This window comes from Varanus komodoensis, unplaced genomic scaffold, assembly GCF_004798865.1.
Source record: "Varanus komodoensis strain SLA01 unplaced genomic scaffold, ASM479886v1 scaffold63, whole genome shotgun sequence".
Lineage (NCBI taxonomy): Eukaryota > Metazoa > Chordata > Lepidosauria > Squamata > Varanidae > Varanus > Varanus komodoensis.
Genome location: NW_025336259.1, coordinates 220977 through 239216, shown reverse-complemented (window position 1 = coordinate 239216; position 18240 = coordinate 220977). Strand labels below are relative to the sequence as shown.

Below are 18240 nucleotides of genomic sequence, written 5' to 3'. Positions count from 1 at the left end.
CTGCTTGCTGCTTTGCACTTGCAGGTGGGGAATGGGCTTCACTGCCCCTTTGCAAGAATTACACACGCAGAATTGTGCAAAAACATATGGGAAGCGCTACACTAATTTCTCCCCTTTGTTCAGGCACACCACAAACACAAACGACACAACAGAGGCTGCCGTACTTCAGGCACATCCTGGGAAGCCAGGCTCCCTGGAGAGGACCCCCATGCGAGGGGAGGTCGAGGGCAGAGGGAGAAGGGGAAGGCCAGCTATGAGGTGGAGACCCCAGCCCTGAATTCACAGGAGCTGGTCGGGGCTGTTGAGGATGGGGCATCCTGGAGGGCACTCTCGGGGTTGCCCTAAGTCGGAGATGACGTGATGCCACATAGCAACAACACTCACACACAAATTCTGTGGTTGCAAGGAAGTGCAGTCGTGTTTAGACAATTTCAGACACTGCAGCCACTCCTGACTGGTCTTCTTTTTAAGTATCTGTACAGGCACGGAAGTACTGAGAGCGCACGGGGGGTTGCCAAGACGGCAGCCGATCCCTTCTCTGTGCTGCAATTCCAGGCAGTAGCAGCTACCGCGGCTGAAAGCACTAAAATGACAGAAAGTGCAACCCGCGCGAGCCAGCTCAGCGCTTCCGTCCTTGACCGCCGTCCTGCTTTAGTCAGCAAGTGATAATACGCAACCTGAGAAGGGCGGACTCGACTCAGCCTTTTCTCGAAATGCCTCTGTGCAGGGCTCTCCCACCGCCTTTCCCTATCTTGACTTGCCGGAGAACTGCTCGGCATGGCCTGCTCCTGATTTCAGCAGCCGACCCCTGAACTGCTCTGAGCAGCCGGGATCTGGCTTGGTACAGAAGCGTGATCTCCTCTTTCTGGGTCATTTAGACAGGTCGCTGGCCGGCCTCCAGCTGGGGCAGCTGCCTGCTGCGCTGAGGGTGCAATGCACAGCAGCGCAGGGGATGTTTCACACGCCTGTTCGAGGGGGAAGCGGTTGCTCCTTCGCAGTGCAAATGCCGCAGTTGTGAGAAGTTCCTGAAGGAAGCCATGTGGGCTGGGAGGGCCAGGGCTCAAGTCACGCCCATTTCCTGGGAGGCCGGGAGCTCCCAAGCACTGGCTCCTGGCCCCAGCTCTCAAGCGTCCAGATGGGGAATGGCATGCAAGGGCCTGCGAGCCCCCAGGCCGGGCAGGCACGGCCAGAGGGGCAGGCAAGGGCTCTGCTGGTCCGATTTCCCCCATGGGCCAATTCCCGACAGCAGCAGAGCCCCAGCCTCAGAGCGCATGTGGGCCAAATCCGACCTAGCAAGAAGAGCCCAAGAACGGAAGCTGTGCCGTTCCAAGACGTCCTTGTGGGCAAGAAGGGTGCCAAGGGGCTGCCTTCTCCTGCAGAAGAGCAATTCCCAGGGGCGCTGCTGCACCGGCTCCGCGCAGTTCAGTGGGGAGGGGCAGCCGTTGCCCTCCAGCCCGAAATGCGAAGGCATCAGGTGCTTGCCGAGCAAATTAAACACACTGAAATGCAGAGAGTTCGTGGCCCCAGAGGGAGGAATTTTCCAGCCGCTTCCTTCACGCCCTGCTCCAGCCAGGCTTCATTCTGCAGCCGCAAACGCCCCTGCGTTGCATAGTTTCCAGAGCTCCCTCTGACACCGCATCTTGTTGGCCCCTTTCCCTGCCAAAGGAAAGTGCTTGGCCCAGTTCAGCTTAGGATGGAAACATGAGGGCCAGTTAATACCTGACCCGGCCGGGATGACCGTAGGGGCCTGTGGAGCAGCAGCTTCTGATCCAGAGACACACCCTCTCGCTAGCATCTTGCAAACGGCTGGCACCGATTGCAAAGTGTTTCCCCCAGATCTCTCGCTTGCCTATGAAGTCTCAAGACCCTGCATTGATGCACCCTTTCCCCCTTCTCTGAAAAACCAGGAAGGAGAAATCAGAGGCCGGGTTTAGCTCCCCCTAAGATAAGAGGGAGGACTGCCTGGGCACCGCGCGCGAGAGACAGCGAGCAACCCCGCTTGTGTCTGACGTCACTCCTGGAGGATCAGGCAGCTCAGAGGACCAAGAAGATTGGATGCGACAGGTGTGGCGTGCAAGGGAGGGATTCACCTGGGCAAGCTCATTTATTCCCAAGAATGCCGAGGGAGCTGTGACAATCCTGCCTGTCGGACAGCGACCTTGGCTGACGGGGCAGCAGTGGCTCTAACAGAGATTACAAAGAAAGCTTAAATTACCGTTTAAGCTGTCACTCTTTACTTTAACTCAGTGGAGGGGAAAGTGCTTGGTGAACTGAAGGGCCTTTCCCCCCCAGTGGCGACCAATGCGGCAGTGTGGACTTGCCAGGCATAATACTGTTCATTATCTTACAAACCACGGCATTTTGAGAACCGGGGGATCTTCCCTAGGAGAAACAGACCTATGGAGTATTTTCCACTTCAGGTGAAGCGCTGGACGCATGCTGTGCCGCAGGGGTACCTTCCCTGGACCACCTGCAAGAATGCAGAGCTCTTGTTGCTCTGGCCGCGGATCCTTCCATCAAGCAGGAGTTCCTGCATCCGGGGAAGGATCACCTTAAAAACCCCTACCTTAATCCCTTAGTAATCTCACCGTTACCTTGAAAAATTCTAACGTGATCTCTTGAACAGTGACTTCATAGTCAGCATGATGCTCCATGAATTGGACCAGAGTTCAAATCCTGCCACAGGCAGACGGAACCGATCCACCCACCAGACCCCTCCTGATCCAGTGACTGTGCACTTTCGCTTCCCAAATCCTGCCCTTTTCTTTCACCATTTCAAAATCCAGAAATGCCTGTCAAGGAAATCCTGTGACTGCGTCATTTATTATTGGAACCTCCGGGGTTTATGGGTGTAGCTTTGGGTTTACAAACAAGATGCACCCTCTGATGGAAATGTTTTCTATGCGCTGGTTCCCTCCATAGGTCAGAGGAGGGGGGAAACTGATCCATCTGACACGTGGCTGCCAGGAGTGGCAGCCAATTTGTCATGCACAGTGAAACTTACACCGGGTACCAGATTTATGGGGTCAATATAAACAACTTTAGGAGGCAGGCTATAAAAAACTAAAACACCTGATGCTTTAAGGAAAATTCTTCCGAAGAAGCCAACATCCCCTTTACAAGCATCTCGAAATGAGTTTATAAATGAATGACCCAATGTGTCTCGCCGTATCATTTGTAAACAGTGATTCATGAAGAAGCAAGTGTGTGCTTCTTTAACGACCCGCCTTTCTCAGAGGCTTTGCGTTGTAAGCTCATTTGTTAAGCCGATGCCCCCTGCCAAGGCCAGAAGACGCAAGAGCAAAATCCCAGCTTTGGGAGTTGCCCATCCTAATTTCACTCGCTGATCTCTCATCCACAGTTCCCCCTGCCTCAGCTCCCACTCAGGAAGTCGTTCCTGCCCTGACACATGCTCCAGAAGCAGGACTGCGGCGATGGTGCTTGTCCAAGTGGGCGGTGGACAAGCGCTCGGGTGCCATTCGCAGCTGTGCTCTGGGGCCATCCCAGCTCCAAAGGCTGGGCCCACAAACCGGCTCCCCACACCCCCCTCCCCAGTTTCCCTCATTCCACCCTGCACTACCATGCTATAGCACTCCAGGTCAAGAAAACCCCAACTTGGACAAATCCTGTTCAAGTCTAGACCAATAAAATACGCTGGGGAACGTTGGGAGTCTAAGTCTCTTTTCAGTCTGAACTGTACACAATTAAAGAAGTAGCGGGTGTCCTGCAGGTTGAGGTTCAGGAGCTAGTGAGTCCCACCTCTGGTTTCTACCGGAGCCATCCTGGTGCCCCAGGAAGCCCGCCAGCAGGCAAGGAGGGCTGTTCTGCAGGAAGCGGCACTCAGAAGTATTCTGCCCCCTTGCAAGAAGCCTCCACCAAGCTCTTCTGCCCAATTAGAAGCCCACGTGGACATGCTGGTTTCTCCCGCATGATTCCGGGCAAGGAGCCAGCACCTCCTGGACGGGTGGAAACCCTGTGTGCTTGCCCGCAGGGCCACACTTCCTAGAAGTAACCCAGCCGTTTAAAGCCACCTCCTGGGCGTTGCTTTTAAAAGATGTTCTCTGGGAGCGAAATCCTGCACCTGGCACTGAGCCCCAGGCTGCTGTGATGCAACGGCAGAATTGCTGGATGGGCAAGGCCCTGCCAGGTAAGGCCTCTGGCGGGCTGGCTTGGCGTACCTTGGGAGACCAAGTGTAACTCTGGGAACGGCCCTGCCCTCTGGCTTTCTGTCTGTGCGCCAACTTAAACACGGAGGAAGCATAACAAGCTGGCCCTACTTACTCTGCCAGTGGCCAGTGAGGCAGAAGAAACACTGAGCATTCTCATGGAGGCCTCCAGGTGTTGTGGAGGAAGGAAGAAGTTCGGGACCACAACCGGGTCCGATCTGAGGGGCCGAGTCAAGGAAGAAATGCTCCTGCCGGAGCGCAGATTGCTTAGGCTGAGCCACGGTTCTACTTGGGCCCCCTGGAGGAGCGGGGGTTGTGCAGGGCTGGGTGCGCTGCCCTAGGGCACAAGTTTAGGGCACGGAAAGCTCGCGGTGACTTTGCACTTCTCAGGAAGCCCACTTTCTCCTCCCCTCCGGAGCCGAATGTGGCTGCCTATTTGGGGTTCAGCGTGCCCCCCGTTAGTCCACCACGGTCTGCACCCCTGCAGCAGACTCGCCCCCTTCCTCGTGCGAGTGTGCGTGTGTGCGGGCGTCCTGCACTCTTCCCCCTTAGCTGGACGAGCGCTATGGCTCCCGGTTCGGGCAGCCAGGCCAGATTCTTGCTATTCCAGCCAAGTCCCGCCTGCTGTGGCTGGTGGAGGTTCCGGTGGAGAAGGCTTTCTCAGCTCCTGCTCCCTGGTCCTTTCTCCTACCCGCTCCTTGAACCCAGGACCTTCTGCAGGGAAGACAGGTGCTCTAGCCAGGTGAAGATGCCGGCAGAGCCGAACACAACCCATTGCCTCACACCTGGCCCACACAGCGCAATACTGCCAGCTCCTGATGACAACTCCAGTGCTGAGCAGGCTGCCCGGGAGCAGACGTTCTGGAGGGCTTCCACTCACAGGGTCGCCATAAATCTGAGACGACTGGGTGGCACCCAGCAACACCAGGGACAGCCATTCTCCCAGACCTTTGGTGACCACAGTGCCTGAACCCGGGACCTTCTGCACGCGAACAGAAGGCATGAACATAGCAGCCAAGCTGGCACTGTCCGAAAGGAAATGGCAACCTTGACGACAGACTGCTCTGAAGACGGGCTGTGGAAGTTTAAGGCCTCAGCAGAGAGATGGCTCATGGGTGGGGAGTCTTAAGGGGACTGGTGGAAGGTGTGCGCATGTGAAGCCACACAGCCTTACTCCCAGGGAACACAAGGGCAAGACCTAGTAAAAACTAGAAAGGGGGATGGACAGGTCTTGCCAGCCATTACGAAAGGCACGGCATCTGTTACTGACTGATCGCAGTGGCAGTGTTTGCAAGAAGACATGTCAAGGCTAACCAGAGACTTAAGACGTGAGCTTTAACCTGAAACTGCAGGGAAATGATAAATCGGATCTATGGTTGCTCTGCCCCCTTTCAAACCTGGTGCGGAGCCTGTGCATCAGCCTCCACCTTGGACGTCTGGTCCTGAGGGATCCTGGCTGCACTGCTGTTTGAACTGCCTCAGCCTGACATCACTAATGTTTTCTGCTGATACACTACGCGTGGATGCGAGTGCATTAGATGGTTAAGTGTGTGTGTGTGTGTGTGTGTGTGTGTGTGTGTGTGTGTCCCCACCAGGACACTCTGCCCGCATCCAGTCCCTGTGGCTAAGGAGCTGCTGAGAGGGATGCCGTGCTTGAGAAGCCATTTCCACTGGGGGACACGAGGTCACACTGTGGGGCGGGCCTTGGAGAGCATCGGTCTTCTCCTACCAGTCCCGGCAAGATGGGGTCACATGATAGGAAGAGACCGCATGGCAGGGTTCCACTGTTTATTCAGGGCAAGGCTGCTGGATCAGTTGGACGGATGAAAAAGGATACAGCGCCACACTGGGCTTTGAAAGCTCATCTGACTCTGCAGGTGGGTCTCGGTGACTCTCGTCAGGGCAGCTTCCATTCTGCTGCGCGGCATCCAGAAATTCGGGGCAAGGCTGATGCCTCTCACCCCTTGAACTGGTTTCTTCCTCAGCCTGGGAGGTACCAAGTGAAGCCCCCCTTCCCTCCTCCGTCTCTGGAGCAACGGCCTCAGGGGTAGCAGAGCCTCCACCACCATGACCTGGCCTCAAGGGCCTTCCATCACCCCATTTGCTCTGCATTTCCAGCGCTCCTTCCAGATCTGGACTCTGGCCTTCTCCGGGCCCGTCCTTCGGCTGATCTGCAGCTGAGATGGCTGCAGGCTGAAGCAGCTCTCCCGAATCATCGTCAGGGTGCTGGCTTCCCACACAGGGGTCGCTCCCTTCTTTAGAGGGAACGTTTCTGGGCCTGGCAGTGCCGGCCGTGCTCCGGGGACCTTCCTGGGGCACGCTGGGCAAGGGGCTGCTTCTGGCGCTGCCCTCTTCAAGACTGCCCTCGGGCGGTTCCGTGCCCCTGGCCACCTCTGCTTCTTGGTCTCCCTCCGGCTCGGACAGAACGCTGGACCAGGGGCTGGTTTTGTCAGTCACGACAGTGATTTCATTCAGAGTCCTCGGCTCGATGATGTCCTCGTCGTACTCGCCCTCACTGTGGGACTCGGCCGTGTCCTCTGCTTGCTGGTGGCAGTGTGTGGGCGACGGAGGGCCGCTCGGCGAGTCGCCTTGGCCAAGGAACTCGTACGGCTCGCCTCTTCCGCAAGGGGAGTTCACAAGGGGGCACAAAGGCCCTTGGTCGACGCACGCTCTTGCGGGTTCCTTCCTCGGCTCAGCTTGGGACACCTTGCTCCCGGCAGGACCCTTGCTCTGGTCCAGAACACCACGAAGGGAGTCACTGGCGCTCAGGGATCTGCGACCATCTCCGCGAGCACTTGCAGATTCTTCGGCATTTCTCATATTATTCTGAAGGTCTGAGGGTGGAACGCAGCTGAGATGCATTATTCAAATAAAGGAGGAGGGGGGGAAAGACAAAGAAATGTGCATGCGTGTCTGAAACAGGCCAAGAAGGCCACTGCCACTGAGAGCCCGTGTGCCGTGGTGGCCAGGAGTGCAGGACTGGGAGCCAGACCTGGGTTCTAGTCCCCACACCCTAGTCTAACCCCAACCCTAACCCACAGGATGGCTCTGGACCAGACACAGGCTCTCAGCCCAGCCCACCTCACAGGGCTGTTGTTGTGGGGATTAGATGGAGGAGGAGAATGATGTAAGCTGCTTGAGTTCTTTGAAAGGAAAAGGCGGGGTATAAATGCAATAAATAATAATTGTGTGGTGCTCAAATGCAAAGAATGAGTGAAAGACATTTCTGTGATTAGGTGGTGTGAAAATGAGGAGCCAGCCTTGGAGGCAAAGAGCCCCTCCCAGGAGTACCCCCAATTATTTCACTAGCACTAAGCATAGCTTAGGGTTCGGGTTAGACATTTTAGCTGGAATACACTGCGCTCTTAACAGTTGAATAAATTTGCTTCCTGAGTTGTGAAGCGAAATAATTTGCCCATCTGCTGGATTTTTCTACAGAGCGGCTCTTCTCTACATGACTGCAGATTAGGAAAAAGCAAGTCCAGAGCAACCAGCCAGGCAGAGACACACTGGGCTGCCTCCTGATGCAGAAGCAGCGGAACAATCCACTCACGAGCCAAGCAGAGACGGGCAACGTGGCTCATGCTCCTCACCTGCACCAGGCAATTGGCTACTCGTGCGCAGACTTAATGTTCTGCACGACCTGCAATGCGACCCTTGAGAAGGAAGAGGCTACCCTTTCGTTTCCCTCATATGATGCAAGAGCAAGTAAGGCTGTCCCAGATCAACAGAATGCTGATGCTCTCCGACTGTCTAATGTGTGGGGAACTTTCTCCACCACTGAAAGCAGAGGTGGGCGAAAAGCTGCCGACACCACATCTTCAATTAAACGGAAGCCAGTGATGACCTTCAAAAGGAAGGAAATATTTGGGCAGGGAATAATGTTATCTCTGTGGAATGTCACTGAGGGAGGATTGCCTGTGAGGCCACAAAGTTCCCTAGAGCTGTGGGCTAAAATGATCACTGCAAAGAGGAAACCATTTGCGGCTCAAACGGTCTGGCTGCCAGTGACTTGAGCAAGAGAGATGAGCTGCATTGCGGGACTGGAGTTCTAACTGGAGGCAAAACATTCTGAACTTCCTCAGTGAAGTGCTGGGGCACAGGATGGGAGAAAACCAAAGAGCTGCCCACTGGTGTACGAAAAAGCAGAGATGGCTGCGAGAGGAACGTGCAAAGCCGACCGTTTGATGCCTCTTTCACACAGGAAGAAAGTGTAGAACTTGTGTGAAGGGGACAAGTTCCTGGCCTGGACCAGCGTTTGAAAGAGGCCCACTTGGGGGCACGGGGCTTTCCTGGAAGCATCCTGAAGAGTCTGAGGTGCCTGCGGAGATCCAGACACTGAGCCACGGATCTGTCCTCCGAGCCTTCAGCCTGAGCGCCGCCAGGTCCAGCTAGCAGACCCACCTGAGAGAAGAGCTCTGATCGGGGTGGCTCAGTGTTGTTAATTCACTGCCTTTCTATAGCACCCCACAGTCAAATCTGTTGGATCCGACAACACAAATCACGGCCAGACAAGCACTCTTGGAAAGCGCCAGGGCGGGGTCCTAAGGATGTGGGGCTGCTAGGGGACAGATCTCATGCCAAAGAATGGCCCGTTGTTTAAAAGGGAGAAGGGGCGCCGAGCAGCCGGAAGGTGGCAGCTCCTGCAGCACACAGAAATGGAGCCTCTGGGGCCATATATGCTACGACTGCATGGAGAAGCGCAAAAAAGTGGGTAGAATAAAAGAGGCGGCCAGAAAGAGAGGACGAGACCGTCTAAACAGGAGTTTGTGGCCCAAAGGACGGGAGACGCTTCCCTGAAGCAGCCACAAAGGTGGGCAAAGAGGAACCCTCGGAGGGGGGCGGCTGGAACCCTGTCAGGGGGTGTGCACGGAGGCTGGGGGAGGGTTCCCACCCGCAATTCCTCAGCTATAAGGGTTTCCCGAAAGAGGCTTCGCACTGGGGCACAGCCGGTGTGTGACGCGAAGAACAAGGCGTTGTGGTGAAAAGACAACGAAGCAAAACGTCACCCATCTACCTGAAAAGGGGAAATGCCAGGCCTGGGGTGCCTGGAAGCTGGCCAGTGATACTAAGGCATCCCGCCACGTCATGATCTACCTGGGGGAGGAGGAAGCGTTCTAGGCAGTGCCTGGGCGAAGCCTCATTTCCTCTGTGTATCATAAAACTGACACACCTCAGCTGAGGGCAAGATTAAAAGGGAAATGAAAAGGCCATGGGGAACAGCGAGCGCACGACACAAGGTCCGCAGGGGAAACGTCCTGGGAAGCTGTTGTGGCCAAAAGAGCAAAGCAAGAAACCAGGAAAGGCAAACATTGTTGGGGGCCGTCTCTAAAGGAGCCTTGTCCAAAACAGGGCCTCACTTCTGGGCTGGGAGAAGGCGTGTGCAAGGCAGGCAGGCAGGCTTGGGAGAGGGTTGTGCGTAAGCCCAAGACAAGCGGCCCTGCCCTCTTAACGGGAGGGGGGGAGCGATGGTGGGAAGGGCCAAAACAGGAGCAAATGGCGGGCGGGCGTGCTCGTGTTTGTGTGCGGGGGCCTCCGAGTGGTAAGGCGGCCTGTGCCGACACCCACGCCTCCCTCCTCAGACCCCTTCTCAGGGTCAATTCGGATGCAACAGTAAAAAAAGGGGGGTGGGCAGGAATGGGAGGGACAGATGGGCACTTGGTGTGTCCTTCCTATCCTCTACCCGGCTCCACCTGATTCGAAATTGCCCTGCTGTATCGCTACCCTCCCTGGGCGGTGGCGCATCTCTCCCCCACGCCGCCCGGAGCTTTCTCTGCCACGGGCCCTGCTGTGGCCCTGTCCGTCCGGGGGCCCCCGCCAGGCTTCTGTGTGTGGCTGCAGCAGCTTCTCTGCCTGACGAGGGTCCTCCGAAGCCACTCGCACAGCTCTGAGGAAAGGCACGCTCCGTTGCCTGCCCCCCCCCCCTCTCAAATAGTTCAACTCACCAACAAGCAGGCTGCTGACTTGAGAAACAAGATGGTTGGACTTGGCCAAGAGATGGCGACCTGTTGGGTCCACCGTCCTGGCACCAGGGTCATCTAGGTTTCTACCGGAAGGACCTACGTCGGGATAAGGCTTGGTCAACTTCTGATGGAAGTACCTCTGAATCTCATCCAGCTCACTCAGGTTTTTCCTGGAAGAAATGTCCAAGACAAATTGGATCTCTGTCATACTGTTGAGAGCCTTCGGTGCAGTGCTCATTGATTAGATGTGTAGCTTTCAGACACAGGCAAATTTCATCAGTTACCTATTCCAGGTGCATTTATGGAATTCCCTCCACTCAGACGAGCCCAGAAGGTGGTGTGCTCTCATTTGTCCTCACGGGAGTGACAAAGATCTTTAATTTCACAAGAACTTTGGGAGTGCTGGGTGGATACAGTGGATGGAATTCATTATCGTACCGCTACCTGTGCCCTCCTGCTTAACAGAGCATGTGCGGCTTTTCCTACCCTGGCTGGAGAATGCTGGGAGCTTTAGTCCAATGCATCTGGAGGACACCAGGATGGGGAAAGTTAATCAGTGTTTTAATCTTATGCTCATATAGCAGCTGACTGTCTTCAACATTCATTTGAAATTTGCTTTTTGGAATTGAGCTTGTAAATTCCTTTGCGGTTCTGCTTGGCCATAAAGAAGCAGACAGACACTCCCCCCTGGGTATTAAGGGTGGGAGGGAATCCAGCCATCCTGGTTGCCTCATTTCTCTTCTCCATCTGCACCAGTCACTTACCAATCCCTGACCTCTTCCTCTCCCACTGACCCAATACAGCTAAGTCTGGAAAAGGAATGAGAGAGTCACTGTAGTCCAAGAAATCTGGGATCCAGGAAGAACTCCCAGCTTCGAGGCAACCTCTGAGCAGTTTAGAGCTTGGCACATTTTGGAGAACAAATACAAAAATCTATTTCTTTGTTACTTTCAAGAAGAAGCATTTACACAAGAATTCCAATATTTCTATGTTAATTATGATAAACGCTACACGTGTAAAGTTGTTTGCATGGGAACATTACCACATAACCCATGCCTTAATTGCTCTTTACGTACCCCCGTTTCATAAAATTATGGGAGGCCTGTGTGTGCTACGAAACAAAATTCAGCTAGGTAACCTGACGTTAGCAGCTTTGCCACTGCCAGTCTGGTATTTCTGCTTGCCCTTCGCCTTTCTGCAGTGGTTAAGGCGCTATTACCTGAGTGTCCTGAGAAGGGAGTTGCGTGAGGAATGGGACAGCGAGTCCAGCCTCCCCACTTGGCTAGTGGTCCCTTCTGCCTGCTGCAGTGACTCATGGAACTGGCGGATGTTCTGCACGTGCTCTTCGTGACGAGGCATCCAGGGCCGGGAAGACCCCGTTCTGCGAAGGAAGACACACTGCTCAGTATTCTTGGGCCGGCGCTCTTCCTCCTGTCTCTCAGTGTGGCCCTGGAGCTGGCCATGGCTTGCTGGGGATGTTGATTTGCAGGAACAGGTGGGCCCTGGGTTAAGAGGTCTGTGAAATCGCATTCCAATTTTGCTGCTGGGGGTTATTGTGTGGGAAAATGCCTCTTTATGGTTTTGTTTTGTTAGGAAGAAAATAGGAAAGTGGTCTTGCCCTGGAGGGGTGGAATGTGCAACTAAATAAAATTTTAGAAAATAGCTAAGCACCGAGGTCCTTGCACACACACAGGATGCATACGTTGCAGGACAGTGTAGCTCCGGAGAGGGTGGAGCGCTCGACTGGGCAGTCAGTGATGAGTGGGGCCAAAGGCACTGGGGAATCGGTGCCCCGTTACGCTCCTGCAGTGACACTGCACACCACATGAAGGACATCAATTAATGCGCTAGAACAACTTCCCCAACGTGGTGCCGTCCAGACATGTTGGACCACAACTGCCATCAGCCACTGGAAGGGCCATGGGCAGAAGATGGGAGTGACAGTTGAGCATACCTGGAGGCACCAGGGTGGGCAAGGTGGCGTTTGAGGACGGAGGAGAAGGGGAACTCCGATTTCCCAGTTCCGGGATGCTGACGTTTGGCGTGTTGGAGAAATGTCACAGCCCCACAGGGGAATGAATTCTGGATGGACTGAAGCAGCAGCCACGGCACAGTCATCGTGCCACTCCCCGGATGGCCTCTCAAGTTTTTGGAAAGGCCGTGGGCCTCCACTTCCGCTCACCCTGCATGACCGGCAGCATCTGCGCCCTTCAAGGAAGAGGGAAAAAGCATCTCGCTACTTCGTGTGGCGAAGGCGGGGAACGCCACGTGGAGCGCAAAAGGGCTTGAGGCCGGAATCTGCAAAACAGTTGAGATGCCTACTTTAAATGGGCCTTACTAGGATCCAGCTTGGGAAGCTGCAAGAGAGAAACAGACACAGGCAGGCATGAAACACTTTCTTCCTGTGTCCATCACTAACTGGGGAACAGAGTAACACTTCCAGATGGATGCTTCCCCTTTTGAAAGTACAATCACAGCACACTGGCAGGAAGACAATTTATTCCTGGATCATTTGAGCTGTCAGCTCGTGTCAACAGAGCCCACGGCCTGCACATGGAAGGTCCAAGGTCCAACCCGTGGCATCTGCGACAGGATCTCAGACAACGGGGCTGGGAGAGACAGTTTGCGGAAGCGCTCGGTCAGACAGACCACAGTTCTCACTCAGGAGGAGGGCTGGGAAAGGAGGCCTGACGCTAGAAGGAATACGCCAGAGAGGTCCCAGTGTGGCCTGCCCCGTGTTCCTCAGACAACACACCTCCTGCCCTTGACCGCCATAATTTGGGGGCTGCAGTTTTGTCCAGATTCTTTCTCATGCCAAATGGCTGAAATGCCTGTCCGTGGGCTCAGTTACTTGCAGTGAGGGCTTCAAGGTGCGATCCAGCCCACGTTAGGCAGAACATTCCTACAATTCCCAGCTCTTCCCAGCCCCGCCCATCACTGGTACAGGGACCCCCGAGAGCTTTCCTGAATCTGAATTTAGCCCCTGGGATGGAAGCGTTCAGCACTCCTGAAGCAGACAAGACTGAGCTCGATGGGCCAAGGAGCAACAGGCATATTCCTAAGCAAAGCTCCTGGCAGTTCAGTGAGAGAGACTACAAGGGAGCAAGGGTTTCTAGCAGCAAAAACGAAATACTCTTAAGTATTAAGAGTTCCTCCTAAGCAGCAAAAACAAAATACTCGTCGTCATTTTGCCAGCCATCGAAAACCCAGTGCAGCAACGGGGAAAGACACGCACGGCCGATCCTGGCGCTTTCGTCCGGCTCCTTGCCTGCCTCTCTTCCTTGAGATGGAGGATGCTTTCAAGCGGGGAGACAGCGACCTTGATCTGCCCCTGACACTGCCCGCTGAAGTCCGTGATGTTGTACCAGCCACACACGACCTGGAAGCCAGAGAGGAGTGGGGAGAGATCCACGGAGGCAAAGCCGATCACTCGCTCGACATCTGCTGCGAGAGGAGAGGAAAGAATCACACACGTCAGCCTGGGAAAGCTTGGGTGACCCTGGGCCAGTCACAGACTCTTAGCCCAACCTACCTCACAGGGCTGTTGTGGGAATAAGATTGAGACCAGGAGGAGGAGGTGGAGGAGACAGATGCAAGCTGCTTTGAGTTCTTTAAAAAAGCAAACGTTGGAAAGAAATAGAGAGAGAAATCTAATAAATAAATAAAATGGGAAGGCCAAGGCAAATTCTGATGGCTTGACAAAACGTGGAAAATACTGGGACTGGCCGTTAACATATTTGCTTTAATTATTTCACTTTTATTTTCACTTTTTGCACATCACCTCTCAACACCGCTTTACAGACGGTGTGGACTCCATGCAGCGGTGTGCAGCACCTGTAAAATAATGGCTTCGGGTGATGCTAACAAAGAGAGAGAAGGGAAGGGCTAAAAGCACCTTGAGCCCCCCAAAGCCCCCCACGCCCTGCCTCCCCAAGGACCGGCCTGCACACCCCAGACTGCCATGCACTGGTCATCTGCAGCGCTGCGGCAGCGCACCGCCAGGTGTGGCAAGAAGGGCGCATGGGAACCAACCCCCTAGCTCGCTCTTTCCCGAGTGGCCACACACTGCAGGGAAAGACAAGCGCCACACCAGCCGAGAGGGGAATGTCAGGGCATGTAGCACAGCAAATGCATAAACAAGCCCAGCGCTCCCACGTGAGCTGTGATGCTACTTCGCGTCCCAGGGGAAGGAAGAAAAAGTAGCCCAAGGGCACGGCCATGCATGGGGAGGCGGTGGGGAGATTTCTTTCTGACCCCAGTGGGCCACCGTGGTGACGTCTGGACACAAACAGTTAATACTAAACATATCCCGCATTGCCTACAAATGCCCGATTTCTAGCCACTTGCTCTCCTCCTATATCCTCTGCGGCGAGTTCTTTCCTTCTTCTTGCCTGGCTCCTACACCGCGGGGCAGTTTGCCACTCCTCACCCTCCAAAATCTCCCCTTCTTCTCATCAACAGCCACGTCCAGCCAAACAGCCTCTGCTCATGATCACGAGCGGTTTCAAAATGATCCTGCGCCCCCGCGTGGAGGCAGGAACCTCTCCAGGCCTGCCTGAAGATAGTTCTGCAACAAAGACCATTTGCATGTGCACGCTCTTCTAGCAGTTCCGCCCCCAGCAGGATATTTTCTCTCCTTTTGTGCAAAAGAATTCAAGAATGCAGAAAGGAGAAACAAGCTTTGTGCTCTTATCTCTTCCACCAAGGCCAGTGTGAATATGTAATCTGCCCGGATGGCTCTGGTTGTGGGGAGGATTAAACATATAAATCAATTAATAAATAAAGCTGGCAACAGATATTTCTTCTGGCAAACTCAAAAGTGACCATTGTTTCCGCTGTCTCCTCCTGCAAGCTGAAATCTGCATCTGGGGCTGAAGGAGCACTGAGAAGGTGAATCCTTGTGCTGGGGCGCAGATTTGCAGAAATGTGTTGAGTGTTTGCCTTAGCACAGTATCTGAGCTATGGCAGAATCTGAGCTGCAGTGGTAGAAAGAGATTTGCTGGTGAGAAAGGGGCTGTAAAGGCCTATTTAAAAGGCCACAAGATGAAGGATGGAGAGCCATGGAGGACCCGCCTCCCGAACGCCTCCAGAGAGGACTTTTTGTGCATCTGAACAGTTAGAATGACCCCAAACTTGCTTTGATTTAGGGTTTCATTAATGGGCAAAGAATAACAAATCGTCAAGTTCTGCATAAAAATCTGGGCCTACCAGGGACTAAGGGAAGGTGAGGAAGCGCTTGTTTCTCGTGGCAGGAAACAGCATCGATTCAAGGATGAAAATGTCGTTCAATGGCAGTGAGAAGAGGGATGAGGCATCAAACATGAATAAGCTGCCCAAAACTTAGATGACTTGGCCATGTTAGGAAAGAACAAAGCAAAGAGATGGTCCTGGCAGCCTGGGCTTTTGCCATCAAAGCTATTCTTCATCCAGGGCAGGGCTCTGGCGTGCCACATTGGGGTGGGGAAGTGTTAGGCTGCAAAGGTCCCCAACAGGCCCACAGAACATCCTTGGCTGCCCCCCGCAGGGTCATTCAAGGCCATTTCCACACTGCCCCTGGAGGGTGGCAGGCGGCACTGGGAGCAGGGGCTGCTGCAGGGTGCCTCTCTCAGCACTTCCTCTGTGCTGAAAGAGATGTGGAGAAAGCAAAATTGGTGGGCCACAGACCCCCACGAACCGGCAGCCCTGGGGGATGTGGCTTGTTAGGGCATCTGGTTGAGCTCATGGGTAGCTGAGACCTCACCAGGCGATGTCCTGCTGCATGGCTCAGTCTCTGAGCTACAAGAACTCTTCAGCCCCTCGAAAATCCCTTTTCCCAAGAATTGTGCTGACTGGGGATGAGGAGTGTCATGTTACGACACATCTGTTGGCACTGGCTGGAGGAAACCTCCTCTAGAACATGGGATTTCCCTTCGGCTGTTTTAAAAGAGCCCAGCAATGGACACATGAGATAAAAAAGCAGCCCAATCCCTGCTCTGCGTACCATGATCTCTTCATATTTTTGCTTGAAAGCTTACGGGAAGGGGGGTATGGGTTATTTGGTAACTGTGATTAGAAAAGAATACCTGCTTTATGCCACACTTTAAAGACCAGTGTTTGTTGTGGATCCAAGAGAAGCTCTTTGGAGAGTCTGTAAAGGAGAGAGGAGTGAATTCAGAAGTGTGCCTAAACTGTAACAGGACAAAATGTTACTGAAATTCCAACATGTTGCCTGGGCAGCCAGTTGCTCCTCTTGGGGTATGGAGCTGGGAGAGTTTGTGCTGTCAGATTTGCATGTGACTGGAGAAATTCCTTCCTGCTGAGGTCCTGCCGCAGGAGGGCAGCAAATCTGGCAAACTGCCGGTGGGACAGATGCTGCCACTGCAAGAAGGCTGCCGGCTTCAAGGTCCTCTTACGTACCTGGTCTGCTGCTGGAAGTCCCACACAGGTGAGTCTGTATTTTCAACCACTTCTGTGGTAACGGGGAGATCAGCATCAGCAGTGACGAAGGACACGTAGCTACTGGGCGACATCACTCCGCGTTCGGTAAGGGGACTCCCTGAAACCCAAGGGTCAGTTGCCACTTGTGAAATTGACAGTGACCTCGAGAAAGAGAAGAGAAGCCCTTCCCAGGGCAAGGTCTACCAGGGAAGGAGCCGAGAGGTGAGCCTGAATAAAGATGGCCTGATCCTGGGTTCCTGTGAATCGTGAGAGCCCAGCGCTTTCCAACCGGCTATGCTGGGATACCCAGATGGGACAGGAAGATGGTGCAGCCCGGCTGTTCACACATTCACACACAGGCATGTGCAACCCAAAGCCCGTTGACACGAGGGCTGAGTCTACTTGGCAAAGGCTACTAGGCATGTACCACCGGGACCGGCGCAGGATGCCTCGAAAGGCAGTACCAAGGCCAGCGCCGCGAAAATGCGAGTGCCTTCGTGTTTTTCCAGCACAGTGGCAGGCAGGGTCAAAGAGCAAAACACCCCAGCATATTTTGCTCTGAAGCTCTTACAGCCAGTAACTAAGCTTTAGAAGAGATGTATTTCGAATCGGAGAGATGCGGGTAAGGGAACTGCACAAAAGCTGGGAAGCCATCAAACCACCCGAAATTGGGACCCCAGGTGGGAGGCTTTTGGCTCCAGGGCTGAGCCCACGACTTGCCCACCCCCTTTCAATTTGCCTTAGGCTTCGACAACAAATGCTTTGCCTAGTTGTTCAGAGAAAAATAGAATCTGCAGAATATTTTAGAAGGCAAAAAGACAAGCCTTTAGGCAGAACCAGAGAGAAGCTGTTGGTTCTTTCAGGCTGGAAAAACAACTCCCCTTCAAATAACAGGTTATTATGCTCTGTTTCAAAGCTTGGAGCTTACTCCCACTGGGTTAAAACAAAACACAGGAAGAAATCAGAGAGAAAAGAGATGAGTGAATCAGTTAATTGGACTGACCTAGTGTGTCTGCTGTTCAGCACCAAGTTGTTTTGCCCCCAGCCAGAACACCAAAGCCAGTGTCTGGGAAACGGCCCCCACGCTGCTTCGGAGAAAGAAACAGTGTGGAACGCACATCCCACAAAACTGCCCTGAGTGGGAGGCAATTCTGGCCACAGCAGCCCCTGAGTCAAGGCGAGGACAAAGAGCATTTTGATGCGGGTACCTTCAGTCAGCGATTCCCTTCTGCTTGGCTGCCTTGCCTTGACTAGGCTGACATCTCTGTACTGATTTTTCTTCCGTATTTTCCACTACACTGCACTTTATCATATTCATACCCAACTGAAAGTAGACTTCATTACCTGTTACAATTTATAACGTGCTCTATTCAAAAACTCAGGTTGCACATCACCAGCAGGTAAAAATCAATTGTCTTAGGGTGCAATTCTGTGCGTGTTTAAACAGAGCCAGTCAGTGATTTTCTGTAAAGCGGGCAACCCAGGCAACTCGGATGCTGCAAGGAAGCCTTTCAAGGGAGCAGCACTGCTGGCCGCACAACTCATTTCTCACTACTAGGTTTCTTCCTGAGACAGGACCAGCTTGTTTCTATTGTTTCCAATTTGGGGAGGGGGAAGAACAGCAGGTTCTGACTTCTGGAAATGCTTCTGCCCCAGATAAGCAAGGGAAGAAACATTTTATGTCACTGTAGCAG

General features: G+C 53.9%; 1 protein-coding gene across 3 annotated transcripts in view; it reads right to left on the bottom strand.

The window, feature by feature from the left end:
- Positions 1-18240, bottom strand: part of C2CD3 (C2 domain containing 3 centriole elongation regulator) — a 55472-nt gene that overhangs the window by 2197 nt on the left and 35035 nt on the right. The window contains exons 25-32 of one of the 3 annotated variants that reach the window (XM_044450191.1): positions 16526-16664; positions 16192-16256; positions 13365-13573; positions 12312-12427; positions 11349-11510; positions 10112-10299; positions 6004-7000; positions 4282-4384 (exon numbers count right to left, since the gene is read on the bottom strand). In XM_044450191.1, coding sequence (XP_044306126.1) covers positions 4282-4384; positions 6004-7000; positions 10112-10299; positions 11349-11510; positions 12312-12427; positions 13365-13573; positions 16192-16256; positions 16526-16664 — 1979 coding nt within the window. The remainder of the gene's footprint in view (positions 1-4281; positions 4385-6003; positions 7001-10111; positions 10300-11348; positions 11511-12311; positions 12428-13364; positions 13574-16191; positions 16257-16525; positions 16665-18240) is intronic. The other 2 variants (XM_044450193.1, XM_044450192.1) reach the window with 2 other exon arrangements.